At 35.0% G+C, this 23,637-nt stretch overlaps 1 protein-coding gene, 1 long non-coding RNA gene and 1 other non-coding gene across 3 annotated transcripts; 2 read left to right on the top strand and 1 right to left on the bottom strand.

Annotated features, from left to right (window-relative positions):
• Positions 1-243: 243 nt before the first annotated feature.
• On the bottom strand, positions 244-1,442 carry LOC135116946 (uncharacterized). The gene is made up of 3 exons (XR_010276518.1): positions 903-1,442; positions 604-816; positions 244-488 (listed from the first exon to the last, which is right to left on the bottom strand). It is a non-coding gene; the product is annotated as an uncharacterized LOC135116946 (long non-coding RNA).
• Positions 1,443-10,097: 8,655 nt separating this feature from the next.
• On the top strand, positions 10,098-13,406 carry LOC110381079 (large ribosomal subunit protein eL8). Its single transcript, XM_021341277.3, has 7 exons — positions 10,098-10,254; positions 10,649-10,763; positions 11,217-11,366; positions 11,844-11,932; positions 12,211-12,342; positions 12,832-12,954; positions 13,197-13,406. Exons 1-7 carry the CDS (start codon positions 10,240-10,242, stop codon positions 13,377-13,379), a joined length of 807 nt encoding a protein of 268 aa, XP_021196952.1. The 5' UTR covers positions 10,098-10,239; the 3' UTR covers positions 13,380-13,406.
• Positions 10,928-11,001, top strand: LOC126055118 (small nucleolar RNA SNORD36). Its single transcript, XR_007511243.2, has one exon. It is a non-coding gene; the product is annotated as a small nucleolar RNA SNORD36 (small nucleolar RNA).
• Positions 13,407-23,637: the final 10,231 nt, after the last annotated feature.

The raw sequence follows: 23,637 nt of genomic DNA, 5'->3' as shown, positions 1-23,637 counted from the left end.
CATCGGTTAGACTAAAAGCCGACCCCAAGATTGTTGGCAAACTGCTAGATACCTAGTATATACGAGTATGTATGACATATATGACAGCATCTCCTGCAAGCGATATAGTAAAATCAATGCCCTGCTACTTAGTAAGATTGCTGTGCCATCCATGATTAGCTGTAGTTTATTTTAGATAATTATAAAGGAGTTTAAAATACAGTAAATGCTATACAGATGTTTAATAAGAAAAAACACAACCAATTAAAATAATAGATATTTATTCTTCAAGGAATATGTTGTCTAGAAATTGTGCTGGAACGCTTATATCATTAAAGCGGTGGCAGTGGTGGTGGTACAGGAATCATCATATCTGTAATTATGTTTCCATCCATGATACCAGTCTCCGGTGCAGCAGTGTGTTGGCTACTGCCAGCAACGGGTTGCCTCCGGACTTGTCTTGATGCAGCCGCCCAACAAGGAAGACAAACTCGTTCCAAATGCAACACCTAATAACAAAAATATTATATTTAGATACTTGATATTCATTAATATTTAATTAGTTCAACACACATACATATGCATTCATACATTAAGTTTAAATAAAGAAGAATAAACACTTACATGATGTGCTTGTGTCCATCTTAGTATAACATTCCTTTGAGGACAATCTTGACTGACTCTATGAGTTCTGCGACTTGCTATTGACAAGCCACATGCGTAGCATATGTTTAGGTGTCCACGAGCAGGGGATACAAGTGACAGATTTGAGTTAGATGCTATCTGGTTTTGTAATAATACAAAACATTTCACACACAGGATGTCATCAGAAGATATCTGGAAAAAATGATAAAATAAAATGTAAGGTGGTTTAGACAGTTTAGAGACGTGTGAAATCCACAAACATAATGAAACAAACTTACCAATGTAGGTGTTACCCAGGATCTTAGAAGGATAAGCATTGGTTCATCTATTTCTACAATTAACGTCTACGAAGATTAGGCGCTATACGTAAAGAGCAATTAACACACCGGCGACACAAAGAGTAGTTTACTCGACTTCTACCAGGTGCAGACATTTTTCCGGAGTAAAACAACAATATCACTAAAAACAAGAGTCCAATGCTCACGAGTCAATGTGCTCACTTATCATCACTAAGAAAAGAGTCCAATATCTAAAAAAAAAAACACTGGAGGCACGAAAACGATCAGCTCGACAGTTTTTACGCAAATTGTAACGATCAGAAGCAAATACGGAGGAATAAATTCAACTCTACGCATAACATAACAACCGGCACGAAAACAATTTGAATGACGTATTGATTTGACAGATAGACTCGCGTTCCGAGTAGATGTTACCATGTTAAATATTTTGTTAATTGATTTCCTAAATCGATTTGTTATAAATAATATCATTTACTAATTATTGTGTTATTGTTGTATTCCATATATGGTGGTATGTGTAACCGTTTTATAGATATAGTTTATTTTTATTTTATTTTATTTTTATTCGGAAAACAAACAGTTTTATAAAAAGACACTTAAATGAGATAGTCTGTTGTCTACCTGGCAACATTCAGGTTAAGTTTTAATGGCGGAACTAGCTTAGATTCAATAAAATAAATATTAATTATGTTTTTCAATGCTAGGGTACAAGAAATTCTGAAAAAAAATAGTTAGTTTTATAAAATTAGGACTTGATTTTTAATAATAAAATATTCTTGACACTCTATCACAAATAAGGGGCCCAACGGGTGGCAATGTCCTTTTCTAATACTTTACGTAACTCTTCGAGAAATTGTCTAGTTTTATCTTGTTTGTTAATTTTTGGTGGTCGGTAAATACATAGCAAATAAATCGGATCACTCTCGCTGTCGAGTGCAATGGAAACACACTCTGCCGATTTCATATTTTGTATACATTCGATATCATTTAATCGTGCTTTCAAAGTTTCGCGCGAATAAACTAGTACGCCGCCCCCGGTTCGCCCCGTTCTTGTAACACTATGGATATTAAATCCTTTAATTTTATATAAGTTTATCATAGAATAATTAATGTTTGGTTCGGTAACTATTATTATGTCGATATATTTTAAATTATCATGTAAAGTAACAGTTAGTTCGTGAAAATTCTTTTTTAAAGATCTAATATTTAAGTGTAAAATACAAAGGTCATTTTTATATTTAACAGATGATATCCACGTTTTTAAATTTTCTACTTCGGATGTTGTAATTGTATTATCACTAATTATATCAATATTGTCTAGGATAGTGAATTTTGATACGGTTTTAAACACTTACTACGTGAATATTATGAATATAGGTACCTGTTAAGAATAAGGACATTAGACTTGTACCTTTGATTTCGTTTTGAGCAGATCGTTGATGTCGTTATCACATCTCACCCAGATCGAATTTTCATCTTCATTTTTCTTGACTAAAATTTTACCTTTAGAAATCCATATATACTTGTAATTGTTGTGCAGTTCTTTCTTTGTTTTCCATAGTATAGTGTTCTAGTAGCCTTTGTCAGATCTTCGTTTATATATATTTTACTATTGTTGGTTCCACCGGTTATTTTGTCACTCGTGATGTCCGAGAGTTTTCGACGTTGAGTCAGCCAAGCGTCGCGGGATTCGGTTCCCGAGGTCTTAAATCCGACGATAATTGAAGCAGCTTTTACTCCTTGTTTTCTTGGCTGGTTTCTCCTCACCCAATCTATATCATCGCTGCTGACATCAATTATCTTTCCGATCTTGCTGACTATTTCCTTTACGTTTTCATCCGGCATCTGTTCTATACCTACAATTTCGATGTTATGTTTGCGTGTATTTTGCTCAAAATCGTGCACACGCTGTTCTAACGCGACGTTGCATTTTTCCAGGTATGTACACTTGTTGTTAATGTGTTCTACTGTCTTCTCTAGTTTATGTATTTTATCTTTCGATTTTTCATGTTCAGTTAGTAGGGTATCGTACTTATCGGAGAGTAATGACATACTATGTTTTATGGACTCCAGCTGTTTAATGAGTCCAGGAATTGCACGTACATTTTTTTGTATATCCTTTAGGATTTTATCTGGCTCTCGGCCGTCTTCCTCCTGGTCCTCACTATCCGACTCATCTTCTTCACAATTATTGCAATATATTCGGTTTTTACCCGCTTTTAAATCGGCCGCCAAGCCTTTCACGCAGCTTCTATGATAGGTACCCTGGCACTGTCCTTGACATATAAAATGAGATCCTTTCCTAGAAAGTACTTTTCTACACTTAAGACACTCCATTATTATTTTATTCAATAACGTACGAACTTAATATTTATTCGCTTCGCGAGCGCGATACGAGCGGAGCGGCAACGTCACAATTTGCACGTGCTATTCCTACGATGCGCTGCGGACGAATGAAGAACAAAGTCTGAGCGGAGGTACATTACATAAGGAAAAATCTGGAGGAAGCCTGGACATCCCCGTAGAGCAAAATTTGTAATTAAAACGACAATTTCTTCTGTTTTAGAAGAGGCCTGATTCTCTGCTTTGCTTTTCCTACAACAATAAAATGTTGATGATGACGAAAAGTATTCGCCACTTACATATTTATGAGCAAATAATGAAAATATTTCGTCCATTTCACACAATACAACGGCTGAAAAAGTAATTAAAACATACAGTTGTCCACTCAATCGGATAGTGCACTCAATTTGACTCGATTGCAATCCCGCATTCATTGTCAAACTGATACGGTTTTTAATCGAATATCATCAATTTTCCGTTCGATATACCGATATCAATCAACAATACTATTCGATTTGAATGGCTATGATAAACTGGGTTTGTAGTTGTGACAGTAATACAGTAGTTAGTTGAATTATTGATGATGATAATTATTGTTGAGGCCTAATCATCTATTTCTACACTAGTATAATAAAGGGGAAACATTTGTTTGTCTGTAACTTCAAGGCCCCAATAACACTGAAGTGATTTGAAAACTGTTTTCGCTTTTAAAAAGTGACATTATTGAGGACTGCAATAACCGATCCATTGGTGGTTTTCGGTTAGAGATTATTTGACAGTCGCAGCTGGATATTAATGAGCTTTTCGATTCAATACAAAACTTATTTAGGTATTTACGTGTATTTTTAAGTTTACGTGTACTAAAATTCATATTCACGTTGCTAGGAACTATGTAGGAACCAGGTCTTAAAATAAAATATCTAGTTAGGTTATTATAGCGTTGCATAGTATCTGATACACGCCGTTAATTAATCGGATCATACCGAACTTAATTACTGCATTCTCTTCAAAGGGAATAATTTTATACAACGCGATCCCCTATCGAAGCAATATTAAATTCCAGGATACCTTCGTTTTCAATATGCCATTCACGAGAGCCTGTCACTCGATATTGTATCCTATAGTCATAGGAATAAGGTCCATACACCTAGCTTCATTCATGCACCAAGTTATAAAGTTACAGCGTTATTGGATTTTCGAGGGAAAATGCAACAAGCATCAAAGAGCATGTTTGGAAAGCTTGATATATCTTGCCTATAAAAGTCCTCAAAAAAATGAAAAAAAAAAATCTGAAAAAACGGTCGAAAGAGTGAAAAAGTTCTTTGAAATTCAAAAATGGGTAAAACATCGGAGCTTTGGTATTGGAAGGGATTAAATTGGAAACCACATGTCAGGCTTTACGCAATGTTGCAAGTTTTTTAGGTTTTTTTTTTCATAAATAGACTGTAGTATTTTGAAAAGTAAAATACTGTACTAAAAGATGTGTAAATACACAGAAACCATGTATGTACCATATCCACATATAGGTACTCGACTATCTAGTACAGGTTCTAGCCTTAGGCCATTATCGAATACCTAACCTTTGTTTTGTTTTAAATGATGTAGGTACTTCAAATGTACATACGGCAGCAACGAATAAAATGCTAATCACGACTCAATTTTAAAAGCACTACGACCAAAACTCTAGGGGTGTAAAATGCAATGCATATTCTACCAGTAAGCCGGCTGCAGAAAATTTCTAAAGGCAATGCGCGCCAATTTCATGTGGCGGGAAAAATTTAAAATGGCCGTCACGTCTGACAATATGGCCGCCTCCCGGCCAGTTCTACGTTGAAATAGTTCCGAGTTTTGTGTGACTTTCTGCAATTAATGCTGTATGGTTTATGAATATTGAAGTGCACGTTTTCGGCAGTATGAATTCTAAATTGCGAAAATCCCTGTGAGAATTTGGGAAAATATATCTACAAACGGCTATGGGTAGGCAAGTGCGATTCGGAAAGCTAGGCACTTAACAAAAATGAAACACATAATCTTAACCGATTGAGTCCCTAAAATAATATGAAACATGTTAAGAGATAAAATAATTAATTGCAGGGTCGTCTCTAGCTCATGTAGGTATAGCGCCTGGGTGGGTCAGTGGGTCGTCTTAGAGGCGGAGTTTTTAAAAATCTAATATTAATTCCTAATAAAAGTTAACCCCAAAATATTCTCAGAAACAAAGAAATGAATTTATAAACAAAAAAGGTACGAAAGTCTTTAATCTTACCGAGTAGAACAATTAATAGGCAATTCGATTACAATGCAAATTAGCTTAGTTTAAATTATACCCCCTGTCAAGCTAAAGAATATAATTTTCAGTTCATTTCCCGCGCTAAACAAACCTTGCCCATTTCTGGGGTAATGACATTTTCTTATTAACGAAACTAATTTCACGAAATACTTAGGTATAATTATTTATTCTGTCGAGCTGACCTGGATTCGTTGAGATTTTAAAATAAATCCATACTTAGTTGCTTGTTTTGGTGGTCTTTGCAAATGCTGTTTACGTGTATTTTTTGTTGAAAAAAAATTATACTTGCCACCATTATAATTACCACCCTTTTAATAGGTTTATCTGTGATAATCATTTTAGGCATGTAATGAGGAGGGATGATACGCATGCAACAAAGTGTGTGCTAAGTATGAATGTAGATGGATGGAGAGGAAGACCTAAGAAAAGATGGATGGATTGCCTGAAAGATGACATGAATAGGAAAAGAGTGAGTGTCAGTATGACGAGTGACAGGGGAAAATGGAGGAAAATGACATATTGCGCCGACCCCAAGTAAAATTTGGGAACAGGGCAGGAGAAAGATGAAGAAGACTCATTTTAGGAAGTACGTGTAGGTCGGAATTTACATATATTTTTATAAATCAGCTCTATTTATGCCTATTTGTAGGTATTTTGATTACAAACCTATTTTTTTGTCCAAATTACTCAATACAAGTACTTAGTCAAAGTTGTGAGTAACCAAAGGTTTCTTCGAATTAGCCCACTTTTAGTTTTATTAGTTATTTAGGTAAAATTCGTTACTTTCCAAGCAGCTTTTTGAAGTTCGTAAAACTTTCAACAATAATCGCTTTATTCGGAATATTTTAGGGACTTTGGGAAACTTTTGGAAATTAATTTTACTTTATTGCAATACTTACCTACTTAATAGGGCTTAATTTTTTTTTTATAGCAACTGAATTAATTTACCTATGACCGTTCCTAAAAATAAACGAGTCGAAATATACTAGTCCGTGATAAGCACGTAGGTACCATCTTACAATAACTGTTATTTTAGAGTTTTTTCAAACGATATACATAACCACCACCGCTTACAGAACCGACCACTTTTGCCATCTCCAAATTATTGATAAGTACATTTAGTACCTACCTACATTTTGATTGAAGATAAATCCTTACCTATAACATTTTAAATGTCATTTTCAGTTTACCTCGTCATTCTGGGTAATACCCGGCCACTTCACAGGTTTCATCGTTTATATACTCATTGTAGCGTGGAATAATAAAGTTTTTAATGTAATACGGAACTTTGGAATTGAGGCGTTACGGCAAAGCTGGGAAACTGAATAATTGTATGAAGGAAAAGTAAGAAGCTTTCGTGCGAATTTGACAATAATGGAGAAAATTAAGTATGTTTGTTGTTTTTAATAGGCAAGTATGTAAACAACTTATCATTATCGTTAATTAACAAAAAACATAAATAAACTTCTACTTAATTTAAAGCCAATTTAAGTTGTTAAGATACGCGCAACGCCATCTATTGAGTAGAATAGATACTAATACATATAAGTAATCTGTGACGAAATTAATAACGTCGAAGTTATCAGCTACGTTCATACTTACGCCACTGATAATATAACAGTGATTACATAAGTAAACTAAACTAACACATAAGTAACATGAGGTTTGCCATTTGATGCCTGGCGGTCGAGCGATAGTGTTGTGCTAAGTTCTGACATCTTTTGATTGTTGCTCAGTTAATAGTAGTCAAGCTCAGAACGGTATAGTTATGGAATGCTTTCATTCATTAACTATACCCTTACATTTAACAAATAAAAACTGAAACTAAGGACATGCATTAGTAAAAAAACTCAAGAGTTATAACTAGATAAGTATACCTCTTTATTCAAAACTTTAACTTTAGCTCAACAAGTAACGCAAGCGATGACCCCGAAGTTTAAGCTGCTTTAAACCAAAAAGTTCTAAAGTAGCGGTCTAGACTGAAAAGGATGCATATTGATACAGCCAAACAAAGTTCCTAACTAGTTTGCAGACGAGAGTTTAATATTCAGAATAGAGTTAAAAGTTTAAGCCTTGGTTTCATTGTCCTGACAGTGTTGTCAATGTAAAATAATAAATTATTACGCACTTATAATAATTAAAAAAGGATGTGCATCTAAGAATACACATCTTCCATGTATATTTAAAAAAATGTTTGCAAATTCGCAACTTCTGTTCCTATGGGGACTAAGATGTTTTAATTTCGATTTTTAAAAAACGCAGTCGTAATTTATCACACAAAGTGCCTACACAATTGAAATAACCGTTTGAATAAGTCGTAACAATAAAACACCACATACACGCGTTAAACCCATAAAAAAGTAGGAGGTAATAAAAATTCAGTCGATCAAAAAATTATATTTTATTTATTTTTCCGGATCGACGGTGATTTCCAAAAATGCTCTCACTTCATTAACGAGCTTCAGACTCAAGTCTGCTTCGACCTCGCTGAGCTCATCACTTATTTCTTTTAGCAGTGTACGCACTGGGGTCCCTAATCTCGACCCAGTCCTGGACCACTCAAAATAACTCGTCATAAAATTATGGAACGGGTCTACATTATGTTTGCCATAAATATGATCCATATCTGAAAGGATCGCATGGACCAATTCCACATCTCTCCCGTTTATCATGTGTTTTTTAGTAATCAAAGAATTTAGCCTGTCTTCCACAGTTCTGTGTATGGTCAATAATACTTCCTTCGTTGGAACATTATCCGAATAAGCCATATCGTTTAGTATTATTTGCATTTCATTTGCAGTTACATCGCTAACATGAGAATAAAATTTAGTTTCCATCAATGCTTCGGATACGTATCGAATGAAGATCTTCACATTGTCTTCTTCCATGTCTTTGAAAGATCCTAGTAAGGTGTCCAGTGCTTTTGTACACTCATAGGCTTTTACGCAAATGTCGTATTCTGAGCAGAGTTTGCTTTCATATTTTCCTTCGACTATTGCGGTGGCAATGACGAACTTTTGCTTCAATTTCTTCTTCACCTCGTTAATATCTTTCGGGGAGCCTTCCAATCTATGAGAAGCAAACTCAATGGCCGCTGTTTGGAACATAATACTTATTTTCTTAATTAATTCAGACCACATGTAGGGATCGTTGCTGGTACTGACTTTCATATTTATGGACCTTAGCAACTTTCTAATTTCACGCAAACATTTCTTGAGTTCCTCCTCAAAAATAAGACGCTTAACCAATTGTGTTTCTTCATTTCCAAGATCTTTTTGACTAAGTATTCCTTCAAAAATGGCTTCTATAGATTTCGTTTGAACCATAATGTATTCGTTTAAGAATTGTTCTAAGTTACCATCACAGAAATCTAGATCCCTGCATAAGTATGTAGACTTAATGATTAGATATAGAACATCGTTTTCTTTAGAGAACGTCATAGAGCGTCGCCCAGAAGCTATGGTGTTTTTTTGCATATAATGAGATATAGTATCCATTACTTCTTTGCCGATACTCACTGCCCCTTGCATGTTGACCTTGACTGCATCATTCAGGCAAATTAAAGCTGGAAATAGATCCAACGTGCATTATTGGTGGTTCATTATTTAATAATAAGTAGGTACCTTTCCATTGTTTTAGTTAGATGTATGAGACATGAAGAAAAATAGAACAATCAAGTATTTATCCTTCTATCAACATTTTCAAGTTATGCAAAAATGTAAGATCAGATATTATACCTCTAATAAAATCGCTAAAAAGAATCATAAAATAATTATTTTTTACTAAATAATGAATAAAACTCTTACCGAAAATACCAAACAAAATGTTTTTATAATCCATGGCCAATATAAAATATATCTTTATTTAAAATAAATAACATCTTATTTTACTACCCATAAAAACGGTTGACGCTTTTCCTTTTCCCCTTAAAATAAATTCAAATAGAGGCGTGATTCAATTTGATGGTCGTAAACTGTAAAACCAAGTAAACGCGTTTAGAATATAAATAAAACATTTGTTTCACGCGGTAATAGAAGTGGTTTTCGGCGTCATTCGCTCACCTCCGACAATCGTTTTTTTGTAGGAAAAAAATAGAACACACTGTTAGCAACAGTGCAACGTATACGCCATACAAGAAGTGGCCCGATTATCTGTCTTACCATTGCTACAAAAAATCTGACGCGGGCAGCCTTCATCTGACCTAAAATATTCTTAATTCAATATTTTTTGATACCTTACTTATTAGATGTGCCTGCAGTATAGCAATAGGAGCAGATAAGAACGTAGAGTATCATTATTTTGTTAACCACATAGATTTTTTATGAAATCATTATAAGTTAATTTTAGTCAAACAAAAATACTTAGGTATTTAGTGACAGTATGAATAAACGATTACTTAAACATGATCTGATAAATAAACAAGTAGTAAAGAAGAAGAAATATATAAAGTGACATATATTTTTATAAAAGTAAAATAGCAGTTCTGCCATTGAGCTGAAAAGCCTAGGCTTCAAAACCTTGAGTTGAAGATGGAATATGTTATCTGTGGCAACGTTTACATTTGACGTTATTCACAGCTGTCAAATCTTTTTGGTTCGGCCATTTTCGCCGAACGTTTGGTGTTCGCTTTGGGTCACGTATCTTTTCGTGGCCTTTAGATCACTTAAATAAAACCCATTCAAGATGGTGCAGAAGAAGGTAAAAGCCATGTGCGTTTAGTAAATTACTATATTTTCGTTACAAAAAGTGATATTCCCGTGAAGTTTACACCATAACATGTTTATGGGACCGTCGATGTTTTTGGCGTCCAAACTGTTTTATTTTGGTTTATATTCAGGTATTTTTGTTCAGTGGTGCATTTAAATAGTTTCTGCTAACAGTGATTCTGGATTTAAAAACTGTTCTTCTTGAATTTTAGTTCATTTAAGTGAATAATCTCATCCTAACCTCCAAACATTGCCATGATGTTAACTTCGTACTGAAGTGCTATGATTACTACCAAATTATCACCAAGATCGCTGATGACAACGTGTTAATTAGTAAAAGACTCGCTAGCACGTGACCTCGGCTTACAAAGTTGTTGTTATTTCAGCCTAAGAAGAAGGTAGGAAAGAAAGTAGCGGCCGCCCCTCTGGTCGTGAAGAAAGTTGAACCCAAGAAGGTAGTAAACCCACTCTTCGAGAAGAGGACCAAGAACTTCGCTATTGGTGAGTTTACTACTGCTTCCTTTGTTGACTCTCCCTTTGTTGTTATATCAAAGAGGATGAGCTACAGAAGTTCTACTCTTTGACATTTAAACTGCCAGAGTTCGAATGCAGTGTTCCTTTTTTGAATTCCGTTACATGTAGTTTTGGCGGTAAATGATATTGGACTAAAATGATGTAAAACTTTTATCCGAATAACCATGTGGTTACAAAATATACGAGCTTTTTAACACTGATTAGTCCAATCTAGACAAAATTACTCATCAAGCACTACTAGCTGAGTAGAGGTGCTGTCTTAGCAACAGACTTAATACTTTTTAGTTCTAAATGTAATACAAAACAGTATTAGTCTGTGGTTGGATTTAATACCAAGATAATTTCAATATCTTTTCTATCCTGCTTTTACTATTAACAGAAGTCAGACACGGTTATGTTTCATCCTTTATATCTTCCTAGGTCAGGACATCCAGCCCACAAGGGATCTGTCCCGCTTCGTCAGATGGCCCAAGTACATCCGCATCCAGCGCCAGAAGGCGGTGCTGCAGCGCAGGCTCAAGGTGCCCCCACCAATCAACCAGTTCACCCAGACACTTGACAAGACCACAGGTTTGCACATTGTTAACTTAAAATGTTTTTCAAACAAGTTTTAGAGCATTATTTTGTAGTAATTATTAAGCTTGCCTTTATTTTCTTGATTAACCTCTTGTATGTTGCTAATTATAAAACAATTGAAAATCAATTTGGGTATCTGTGCTCCGGCATACAACGGGTTAACCCCTTGAACACCGATGCGCGGATCCATGCAAGACATAATTGATTTTCTATTGTTCTATAATTAGCGGCATTCAAGCAGTTAAAAAGACTAGCAGAAAACTCAAATGAATATTAAAACCATTTTCAAGCTAAATTGTTGAACTTTTTAGGTTATTTAGGCTTTACATGATGATTACCAAATGCAACGATGAATCACTATGATTATCAACAAAAATATACGAGCTTTTTAACTCTGAAGCACTATCAATTTTAATTTATTCTACTTTTTATTCTTACATTAGGTTTCAAATAGATTTGTTTGTTTTTCAGCCAAAGGTTTGTTCAAGATCTTGGAGAAATACAGGCCAGAGACTGAGGCAGTCAGGAAAGAGCGCCTAAAGAAGGCTGCTGAAGCTAAGGTAAGATAAACCTCTGTTCTTGAAGTTACTTAAAGGTTGAACTATATCTAGCAAGTGCCAGAGTAATATTTTCAAATAACTTTGTTGTGTAATGTAAAATAATTTTTAAAAGGTATCCTAAATTCTGAAGGAGGAGTATAGACCATTGAAATGATGCATAACAAAATATTCAGATTGCCATGAAGACCTCTAACCACCAAGATCTCTGATGACATGTTTCAAATCAACACTCATACCTCCTTGTACCACATTTGTTTGAGAATAAAATCTTCTTTCAGGTCGCCAAGAAGGACGAGCCTCCACCAAAGAGGCCCAACACCATCCGTGCTGGCACCAACACTGTCACCAAGCTGGTCGAGAAGAAAAAGGCACAGCTTGTTGTCATCGCTCACGATGTTGACCCCATTGAGGTGAGATATGAGTATTTAGTCATTAATATTCTTCAAGTTAGAAGTACTGTTAGTTATCATTTATTTGTTATGTTATGTCTGGGTGCAATAAACAGAAAATTATTGATTTTATTGAATTTCAGAGATTTATTTTGTGATCTTGTGATTAATATGTTCTGTAGCTACATTACATTCCATTACTAGAGATTATTTCGAGTTAACTAGAATATTTCATGTACCTATTACCAGCAAACTGTAACTTATGACCAATCAGTTTACCAACGTTTCTTATTATTCTTTGTAACATGTATTATGGCAAAGTTCTTTACCTAGTTTTATAATTTTTAAATATGGGATAGGTAGTTGCTGTGATGTTAGAATTTCTTCACCTGAGGCTTTAAATATAAATTATTTTTAGCTGCATGAAGATTGTTGACTCTGAGCTCCCATCTGACCAGCACTTTACCATACCTTTTACAAAATGTTGCTAAAAGACAACTTTGTTTGCAGCTGGTTCTCTTCCTGCCCGCCCTCTGCCGTAAGATGGGCGTACCCTACTGTATTGTGAAGGGCAAGTCCCGTCTGGGAGCCCTTGTGCACCGCAAGACATGCACCTGTGTTGCTATCACACATGTACGTATTTTATGCCTATATTTTTTATGTGATAGTACAGAGTACAGATGGCGAAGAAAATGTGTCTCAGATGTGCATTTAATGATGATTTATTTGCTATCATACAGCTATGCTGACAACCTTTCTACCACCAATAGATTTTATCTGAGGATGCCATCTATGACACATACAAAACTTCCCATTTACTGAACTAAAGTAACAGCGCCAAATCACAGAGACTTACCAAGACTTATCTATCTTAGGTTGAGTCTGGCGACCGCGCCGCCTTCTCGAAGGTGACGGAAGCCATCAAGACGAACTTCAACGAGAGGTACGAAGAGCTCCGCAAGCACTGGGGCGGTGGCGTCCTCGGCAACAAGTCCAACGCGCGCATCGCTAAGCTCGAGAAGGCGAAGGCTCGCGAGCTGGCGCAGAAACAAGGCTAAGCCTAATAAAGTTTAAGACCTAATGTATTGCTGTTGTTTTTTTTTCGTTTTACCTTATTGAATTCAGCCTGGATTAAGAGTAGGAACTTCCAGAGGGGTGATTTGACATCGTTTCAGTAATGGCTTCTGTGCAGCTTTGCCAGACGTAAATTTTTACGACACTAGGAAACCCCATCCATTTCTAGCCTATCAAACCATTTACCACATATCTATCTTTGATAATCCCAACTAATATATATGTGAAAGTAACTCTGTCTGTCTGTCTGTCTTTTCTTCACGCCTAAACTACTGAACCGATTTGTGTGAAATTTGGTACAGACATAGTTTGGAACTTGAGAAAGGACATAGGATAGTTTTTATTTAAAAAAATAAAATTTATTCCGGACATATAGCGCCATGTATTGGTCAAACCAAAAATATGCCGGAAGTCACTATTCCATGCGAACGAAGTCGCGGGCAAAAGCTAGTATCTCTATATATCAATCTTCACACCAGTGGCTAAAGTAGGTAGGTTTTAAACTTTCTCATTGTTCAGAGAGCTAGGTTTTTGATTCTGGTTTGTGTGCGTTCGCGCAGCGGAATGTTGTTGAATTTAAAGATTTTAATTATGCAGATAATTAGTGTAAGACGTCCTATAATTGTGTATGGTAAATAAAAATTTGTGTATGCAGCCATTGTGGAGAAATTCACCAAAAACAGATTCCGCTGGGCGAACGTTGGCGAACGTTGTCCTGGCGGAACTTTTTTTAATCCATAGACTTTAGAAGAAAAGAGATGTGTCCGAAAATTAGTGTGTATTTGTGTATAATTGATTATGTATGAATGAAATCAGTGCATGCATAAACTTCGGAGAAATTCAAGTTTCCGCTACGCGAACGTTTGGCCATTAGCTAGTTTTCATATAAAGCGCTTACATAGAGAGCTGTAGATTTTTACATACGTTGTTTTGAATTTGTTTATATTTGTTTAAAAAACAGATTTAGAAAAAGTCGTAGGGTTTAAAAGATAAAAATATAAACGTAAAATACACTTATTAGGTCTTAGTTCTTAAAGTATGCAGTTTAGGGTCTAGATTTTCACGTTTACACAAACCTTGTAAGTGTCTCCAACATGTTGCCAAGTATCAATGATGTTCCTTTAGTAATTAAAAAGTTATAGGATATTTTACCATGAACAGATCACTGTTCACAAATAATGTCGAATATCACGACGTTCTAAAGGAATTGCATGGTAAAATGTATGCCAATAATTAGTTTAATCATTCAACTATTCACTTGCAAAATTTCATGTCATTAAATTCAGTAATTAAAGAAAGACAATTATAATACTGACGGAGCATCGAAACCCTACATAATCCGACCAAGTTCGGATAGCTACAAAAAAGCGGCCGTGCCATATGTCTAAGCAACGTTCTTAACTTAGAAGGTTAGTATATTTATTAATATAGTACAGTTGCGTACACAAGCGTTAGGAAAAAATAAAACAATTGCATTTCTTGAATGAAAAATATTTTTTTAATAATAATGCCACTATCTACGACATTTTAGTTAAAATACGTAACGTTTATTAACGTTACTTTTAAACACGTAGTCAAGTAATTTATGTAAGTAATGATAATAAAAATATTTTTGTACACGGATATTTAAATAGAGAAGTACTTGTTAATTTAAGATTTATTTTTATCGTAGATAGTGGCATTATTATTAAAAAAATATTTTTCAATCAAGAAATACAATTGTTTTATTTTTCCTAACGCTTGTGTACGCAACTGTACCATATTAATAAATACTAACCTACCAAGTTAAGAACGTTGCTTAGACATATGGCACGGCCGCTTTTTTGTAGCTATCCGAACTTGGTCGGATTATATAGCGTTTCGATGCTCCGTCAGTATTATAATTGTCTTTCTTTAATTACTGAATTTAATGACATGAAATTTTGCAAGTGAATAGTTGAATGATTAAACTAATTATTGGCATACATTTTACCATGCAATTCCTTTAGAACGTCGTGATATTCGACATTATTTGTGAACAGTGATCTGTTCATGGTAAAATATCTTATAACTTTTTAATTACTAAAGGAACATCATTGATACTTGGCAACATGTTGGAGACACTTACAAGGTTTGTGTAAACGTGAAAATCTAGACCCTAAACTGCATACTTTAAGAACTAAGACCTAATAAGTGTATTTTACGTTTATATTTTTATCTTTTAAACCCTACGACTTTTTCTAAATCTGTTTTTTAAACAAATATAAACAAATTCAAAACAACGTATGTAAAAATCTACAGCTCTCTATGTAAGCGCTTTATATGAAAACTAGCTAATGGCCAAACGTTCGCGTAGCGGAAACTTGAATTTCTCCGAAGTTTATGCATGCACTGATTTCATTCATACATAATCAATTATACACAAATACACACTAATTTTCGGACACATCTCTTTTCTTCTAAAGTCTATGGATTAAAAAAAGTTCCGCCAGGACAACGTTCGCCAACGTTCGCCCAGCGGAATCTGTTTTTGGTGAATTTCTCCACAATAAAATAAAAATAAAAAAAATAAAAATAATGTTTATTGACATAAGTAACCTTACATAGCTCTGACATTGTCGTTGAGCCACAAACTAAGCGCAGCTTGTATCTTGTGGCTGCATACACAAATTTTTATTTACCATACACAATTATAGGACGTCTTACACTAATTATCTGCATAATTAAAATCTTTAAATTCAACAACATTCCGCTGCGCGAACGCACACTTCTGGTTTGAGACAGTAGAGCAGCGGTTCCCGAATTCTTTTGGCCTCGGAACACTTTTCGTTTCACCATTTTTCGGCGGAACCTTAGCTTAAGTAAGAAGTAAACTAAAGACGTATATACACTTAGATACGGCTCGTGGCGTGTGGTAGCGCACCAAATGGTTATATCTCGGTTAAAGACATACTCATTACACTCAGGCGTAGCATGGCTATCTGCCACACGGGCCAGAAAACAATTTAGCTGCCCTTGACTTTGTATTATGTGAATAGTTTTCAGTTTGAAGACTGACAAAGTAAACGCAAAAAGAAATATATTGGGTTTGTACAGGTGCGAGGCGAGCGAGCGCGTTTTTTAAACCAAAAGAAGAAGTTCCAAGCACCCGCTAGCATTGAAAGACATCCAGTCATAGCCGGTATCGCGAGCGAAGCGAGCGCGATTTTTTTTTTAGTTTAAGTATCTACATACACAAAATAAACAAAACCACTGTAAATTAATAAGGTCTTAAAAAGTACAATATCCACATTATTGCTTTTTCTGAATCAGAGGAATAAAAAATAAACATCAAAGGAAACCTCGACGGAAGAGCGCGAAATTTTTTCTGTGTTGGATACTTGAGCAGTTAAACGAACATAATAGCACCACGTAACATGGAGTCGCGAGCGAAGCGAGCGCGAAATTTTCGGATTCGCAGAGGTGCAAAAATTGGAAATAATGTCACACTTTGATTCATGGTAAAAATAGCCACTGGAAATACTCGTAGGCCGTGTCATTTCACGTCCTGTCAAATGTATGAAAACGTATAATCCTGGCGATGAAATAAGCCCAAAAAATGCGGTGATTTTTGGCCGATTCGCTACCTACTTTTGCCGATAGCCGAAGACCTGGAGGTATTAAGTTAATCTACAATTAGTAAAAAACGGAATTAAATTATCTGCTGCCACTTGTCGCGAAAGTACGAGACTTACACTCCCGAGTGGTGTGGTGGTACATGGTGCCTAAATGGAATTTTGGATCGCAATAATTAAAACAATTTAATTGAAAATGAATAACCATTTAATATTGTCAAAAGTGAAACGATTTACCATATGGAAATCTTGAATTTTCCGCGGAACCCCTTAGGGCCTGTCACGGAACCTCAGGGTTCCGCGGAACCCCATTTGGGAACGGCTGCAGTAGAGAATTATATCTTAAAATTAATATTGATCAGTGCCATCTAACGTGTTAAAATTTAATTGACCTGTTGCTTTCAACGCCATCTAGACTTGTTTTATATTACTTTTTAAATAGATGTCGTTGTTTTAACTGTGATAATTAAAATCGAAGTAAACTTGTAAAAAGGTAGCAAGGGTGTAGCTTCCGCGTGCAGTTGCAGTTTCAACCAGTTCTGTGTGCCAAGGAAACGTTACCTACTAGCTCACGTATGCAATAAAACTGAATGTTATTTTTCAAGTTTCATTAAAATCCGTTTAAGTGTGATTGAGTGAGAAACATACATCTAATCTCATAAACTTCGACAATTACTATACTAGTTAGGGTCAGTTCACACCGAAACGCGACGCTGCGCGCACATTTTTCACAGAGCGACTCAGAATATACTTTATTCACTACACGAAAAGATACACATTACATTGTGCGGCGCAGCGCGGCGCAGCGGCGCAGCGCGAAATCATTGGCCTCTTTGAGTATCGTCGCGTCGCGTCGCGTCTCGGTGTGAACTGACCCTTAGGTAAAAAAAATGAAGGATATACATAAGAAGTAATGTATGCTTTATTCAGCTAGAATAACATTTCAGTATTGGTTTCTATGCTGTAGTACAGTAAAACAACTAATGAGAATTATATAGTGTGTACATTGTATAGAAGTCGGTTAAAAATAAATAAAAACTAAGCAAAAAAAAAATGAGAAATACAATTACAATATACTAACAGCTAAAGTTCTTAAATAAATAAATCAGTGGTCATAGGTCATTAGGAATCATTATGTCCTGCTAGTAAAGTGTATACATATAATTTCAATTTTCAAAAAGGGTTCTTCCTAGTTGGATGTTTCTAAATACACAAGTACATATTTTTAATTTCCAAAATAGTACATGTGTAACCGTGTGCTTTAAAATAATTGCGTCATCAGCATTTTTATTGCCCCACTGCATAGCACTGGCTTCGCACACTTCAAATAATACTGTAATCTTTGCCATCATTGTTGACAGTAACATACCCTCTGCACCCATAGATAAGATAAAAAGTCATTTATTCAAATTAGGCTGAAAATCTGCACTTTTTATAATACATATAATAAGTTTCTTTCTATTGCTTATACATTTTCATCTTCTATCTTTATTTCAATTTTCATAGGTAATTCACTATTTGGGCATCTTGTGGCATCTTCTTCTTCTTTTGATATAGTTTCCTCTGTACTGTCATTAGTATCTTCTTCAGATTCACTTTCTATCTCTTCTTTTATTTTTCCTTTCTTCCTTTGCTTGCGTTTCGGTGAATCAAATTCAGAAGAAATTTCTCCATCTCTTTCTTCCTTCAAAATTTTTTGAACTGTTCTTGGACTAACTCCTGTAGCTGCAGCAGTGCGCTCGGTAATATTACGCAAATGTGATATATCACAATTTGGTTCTAGATAAAGTACAGTAAATTTATATTCTTCCTTGAGATATCGATAAACATTTGCAATCATTTGGCGGGCCTGAAATAAAACAGATTGTTTAAATCATAGAGCAAAAACCGAAATTAATTGACATCTTAGAGAGATCAGACCTGAGCTGAGAGACATCTTATAACAACAACGCACAACAAACTGTTTAGTACACGATCTAAGGATCAGTTCTCTCACCCAGCCCAAAAGGCTAAATAAATAAATAAATTTATTTCATATCTATCAACCCATTTTTAGACTAAATCAAGAAATAAGTAATAACTTAAACACAAAGCATGTTTGCTTGTACCCACTTAGATCAGAGTGTAGCAAAGGGTATGCAAGTCTCATGAAAACCCGATTTGAAAAAATATTTCACTTCAAGATATCATATTTATCAAGAAAGTTTTTAGGCTACATCTTAGTAGCTGAGCAGTAGTTCTCGCGAGATATGAAATAGGCTAGCGGAATCTAGTAAAAATTATTTGTCGTACCTGAGTGCTAAATACTATTCTCTTTTTTATTTTACCAGTCTTCTTTACGGTACTCATTGAGTTGTGTAGATTAAACACTGGCTGTATGAAAGTTATCGACAAATTCACTTTACAACATCATTAAACATATGTAGGTATTTAGGAAACAACGAGTTTAATCACGTAGGAATAACAAAGAACACAAATAAAATCTCTGCAAGCAATTGACTGTATGACAGTGACAGTTCACTCAACGTCAACTTCAGGGCCCCGATTCTCCTAAGTTAATAATGTCAAAATCGAATAGAAATCGAATCGCAATATGATCGTATTATCAGTTTTAACCATATCGGGCATTCTGCTACTAATAAAAGACCAATCGTATTCGATTGACATTTGATTGGTGTGCGATTGGTCTGCTATTTTGATGATTTTGGTCTATACGGTAGTTTGCTGTACAATCACTTTGCAATCGTAAATAATTTGCAGACAAAATGATTCATTATTGAATGACAGAAAAGGATAAAAACGTTTATTTCAAAGAAAAAATAGCGGAATGCTACATACGCTTCAATCGTAATCGAGTCGGGATTGGATCTCAGTCGAATCGAGTCGAACGTCGATCGAAGGTCGCTTAAGTAAAATTAGGAGAATCGGGCCCCTAGGTCAGGCAACTAGCAGTGCTGCCATATATATTTTTTTATTTTCCGCTAATTTTAAAAATTAAAAATAAACTTATATGTACAGCTTGGCAAAAAAGAGTCTGACGCGGTGACAGTTGGAACTAAAAATCAAAATCAAATAAAAATTGTTAACATCGTTAATACTGGACATTGAAGTGTCCAAGGGACATCGCCTACTTAAGATTGAATATCTCCAAAAATAACAAATATCAAAATCTGTGAATCGTAGTATTCCGGTTGCCACAGGTGCGATAGTGCTGACCTCATTTATTCCACACTCTTTTTTGCCAAGCTGTACAACTTAAAACTAATACATTGCATCAAAAAATTGCTCCTCATCGCTGTCACCGGGTAATGTACCCAGAAGGCTGGCAGCATTGCCACGTTGGATGGCAATGCTCAACCTCTGTGCGAAATAAAAGCCAGCCCTTGGGTCACGAGAAGTGTCAACAAGGCGTTTAGAAATTTCCTTCGCAAGCGCGTGAGCACTCGGATCCCACGGCCCGAGAGTTTCAACCCCAAACGGCTCAAACATATAATTCCCGATAAGGCTACTATATTTGCGCCGTTTGAGGTCGAGTTTTCCGCTTCCATAATATCACCAATTTCATGAAAATCTCCACTTTTTTGCGGTTCATTGCCCACATTTATAGACTTTATTGTAAATAAAAACACTGTTTTAAACAAAGATTTTATTACAATTTTTTGGTTTGAATTTCACGATTTCTCACATTCACCGTTCTCTGACTCTTGTTCTAACCCCAAAAATCACGGTTTTCCCTGGAATTGGCAGCACTGACAGATTCATGTCAAATCCTCTTGTCATTTTGCGTTTCGTTCTACGATATCAACGCAAAATTATCATTCCTATACCACTATCTACTAATATTATAAATGCGAAAGTAACTCTGTCTGTCTGTTACGCTTTCACGTCTATACCACTGAACTGATTTTAAAAAATTGGTACAGAGAAAGAACATAGGATAGTTTTTATCCTATTTTACTTTGAAGAATTCTCTTGGAAACGCAATATAACCAAACTCGAAGCGGACTATATGAATACTTTCAATTTGATTATAATATTTTTGCTGCCAATAACAATGACAGAAATAAAGATGCACCAGAAACAACCGTCTGCCGTCATTGAGGGTAAAGTCCCAAAACAGATAATTTTCTGCATGTTGATTTGTTCAACACTGGACCATGAACTTAATTAGCAACATAACTAACATCTCAATCCTCTTAAGATATCTTTAGTTCAGTGCTTTCACTAGAATCTTCTTCAGGGTCCGTTTCTATATTTTCTTTTATCTTTCCTTTCTTTCTTTGGTTGGGCTTTGGTGAAATAAGATTAGATGCTTTATTCGCAGCCTCTCTTTCTTCTTTTAATATTTGTTGTACTGTTCTTACACTAACTTTCGTTGCTGCAGCAGTGCGCATGGTAATATTACGCAAATGTGAAATATCACAATTTGGTTCTTTATGAAGTTCTGTAAATTCAAATTCTTCCTTGAGAAAATGGTACACCTTTGCAACTATTTTGCGAGCCTGAAAAATAGAACATAGATTATTAGAAGCATATCTATCAAACTATTCTTAGTGGATGGAATAAACAAAGAATTACTCTGCATTACTTTACATTGCAAATTTCAAGAACCACTGGCCCTACTCGATAATTTTTTTCAGTGTTAGACAGCATAATTTATCGAGCAAGGCATAAAGTTTACTTTTAATTAGATAAAATAAGAGAAAAATAAAAGAAAGCAGCAAAAAATGCCTTAATGTACCTCACTGCGAACAATTTTCCTCTTTTCTTTTTTTATACCGTTCTTCTCAACGTTGCTCATTGTATTATGTGTATGGTTGAAATAACTATTCCTATTATAACATTTCCTAACATACAACAAATTATTTTTATTTCCCTCCTATTTATTTATCTTCCCATCTGTCACACAAGTGACAACTGACAATGTCAACTGGAACATGACTGGAACCATTGACATATATTCTAGCGATAGACAAGAACATCCATACAAATAATTTACCCGCTTATGTCGTCTGTTGACATCTCGTTGACGTATTGTGACATGTAGTCATCCTCATTGATGTTAATTGCTGAAGTGTCGCTCGTATTTTGCCTACATTTTTCATTACTCAAAAAGTTTATATCTAAGTGAATTCAAAATCATGTAATATATCAAAAAGTTTATTTATATCTAATTGAATGCAAAATCATGTAATGTATTAAAACCAGGAACTTATTTTTAGAGTTTTTAATATTAATTACGATGTTTTTTTTCTTAAGAGGGCTATCACAAATTTTCGCGAATTTAATTATTTTTTCTTGAAAGTAAGAACATACCATGACAAAGTGAAGTCTGTTTTCATTGATATTTTACCTACTGCCAGTTTTATGGCACATCTGTTTCTGCACGATTTTCTTAATCCATAATTTAAGATGGCGGGCGGGAACAAATTAATGCATATTTGTAAAATTGAATTATAAATGAAAAGTATGATATACAAGCGTTGTAATAGCATGAACAGCGTGTAATTTTACTAAATTGACTCTCGAATAGTTTATATGTGTAAGTTTATACCTTGATATGTATTTTCTATTTTATAATTGTCGTTTCATAGACATCCATCTGACGCAGGTGTCAAAATCGCTCTGATTTGCCATTTTGGGCACTGCATATTCTGCAGTGCAGTTCAGTGTGGTAAGCTTTTTGTTCGGAACGTTCTATCTAGTACGTAGTACATATATATCGATGACTGGAACTCAAGTCAACTGTCAACGCCTCTTGTGACGTTTCATTCTACGTACGATATCTGCACAAAAACTGAATGTTGTAACAAAAAATTCAACTTGATCCTCATTTGACCCTACCCTTACTCAAAAATTCTTGCTTACCCCTATTCCTTATGGGTAGGCGTTTCTTTGGGCTAAAAAATGCGTAGTGGTTGGGTGTGGACATAGATATAATATTACTAAACAAGATTGCGCACGCTCAAAATATATATTTACGAAAATGAACTCTATTCTAACGCAATAAGGTACTAAATTGGTTGCATAATACACAGAGGCAAATCCGAGCCGAGAGGGATAGTTCGAACGGAGGCTGTTTGTCTCTTTCTAACACCTTGCCAGCATAAAAAAATGTTGTGATCAAAATTTTTGTCTTCCTAAAAAACAATTGAATCGCATTAATTTATTCGTATTTATTATTAAAACATAAACAACATAATTTTTTATTTTGCTTTTTTTTATTTTCTACCGGTAACCCTGAACATTCTTGGCGCGTAATCAGCATTTAAAATTTTGTTTATATTTTTTGTATTAAATTCAATTTAAACTATTTAAATGGTGAAAAAGTGTTGCATTTATACTTGTAAAAGTGAATCCTATGGTGGTTGCAATATATCGTTCCACAGGTTAGCTAATAATATCATTTTCGTAAACCAAACAACTAGGGTGCCCACGAATTCTTGTAATGAGTGAAAATATGGATGATGGATTTTAAAACTGTTGTACTATTGTTATAGCTTCCCAAAAAATGAAGAAAGGCGACAGAAATGGCTCAGCAGTCTATATATGAAGTAGAAATACAAAAAAAAACAGTCTTCACTTCGAATCTTCCTGCTTTTATACTGCAAATTCCCGCTAATTATTAAAAGCCTTTATAAGTATCTTA

Source organism: Helicoverpa armigera, chromosome 5 (genome assembly GCF_030705265.1).
Source record: "Helicoverpa armigera isolate CAAS_96S chromosome 5, ASM3070526v1, whole genome shotgun sequence".
NCBI lineage: Eukaryota > Metazoa > Arthropoda > Insecta > Lepidoptera > Noctuidae > Helicoverpa > Helicoverpa armigera.
Note: the sequence above shows the minus strand (reverse complement) of the source record. Positions and strands in the feature narration are given on the sequence as shown.

What these genes read in the sequence shown, in the direction of transcription:
- LOC110381079 (XM_021341277.3), top strand. An exon ending in GACACTTGACAAGACCACAG is followed by an intron (nt 11,367 to 11,843) that starts GTTTGCACATTG and finishes TTTGTTTTTCAG; the next exon opens with CCAAAGGTTTGTTCAAGATC. An exon ending in CCTGTGTTGCTATCACACAT is followed by an intron (nt 12,955 to 13,196) that starts GTACGTATTTTA and finishes TATCTATCTTAG; the next exon opens with GTTGAGTCTGGCGACCGCGC.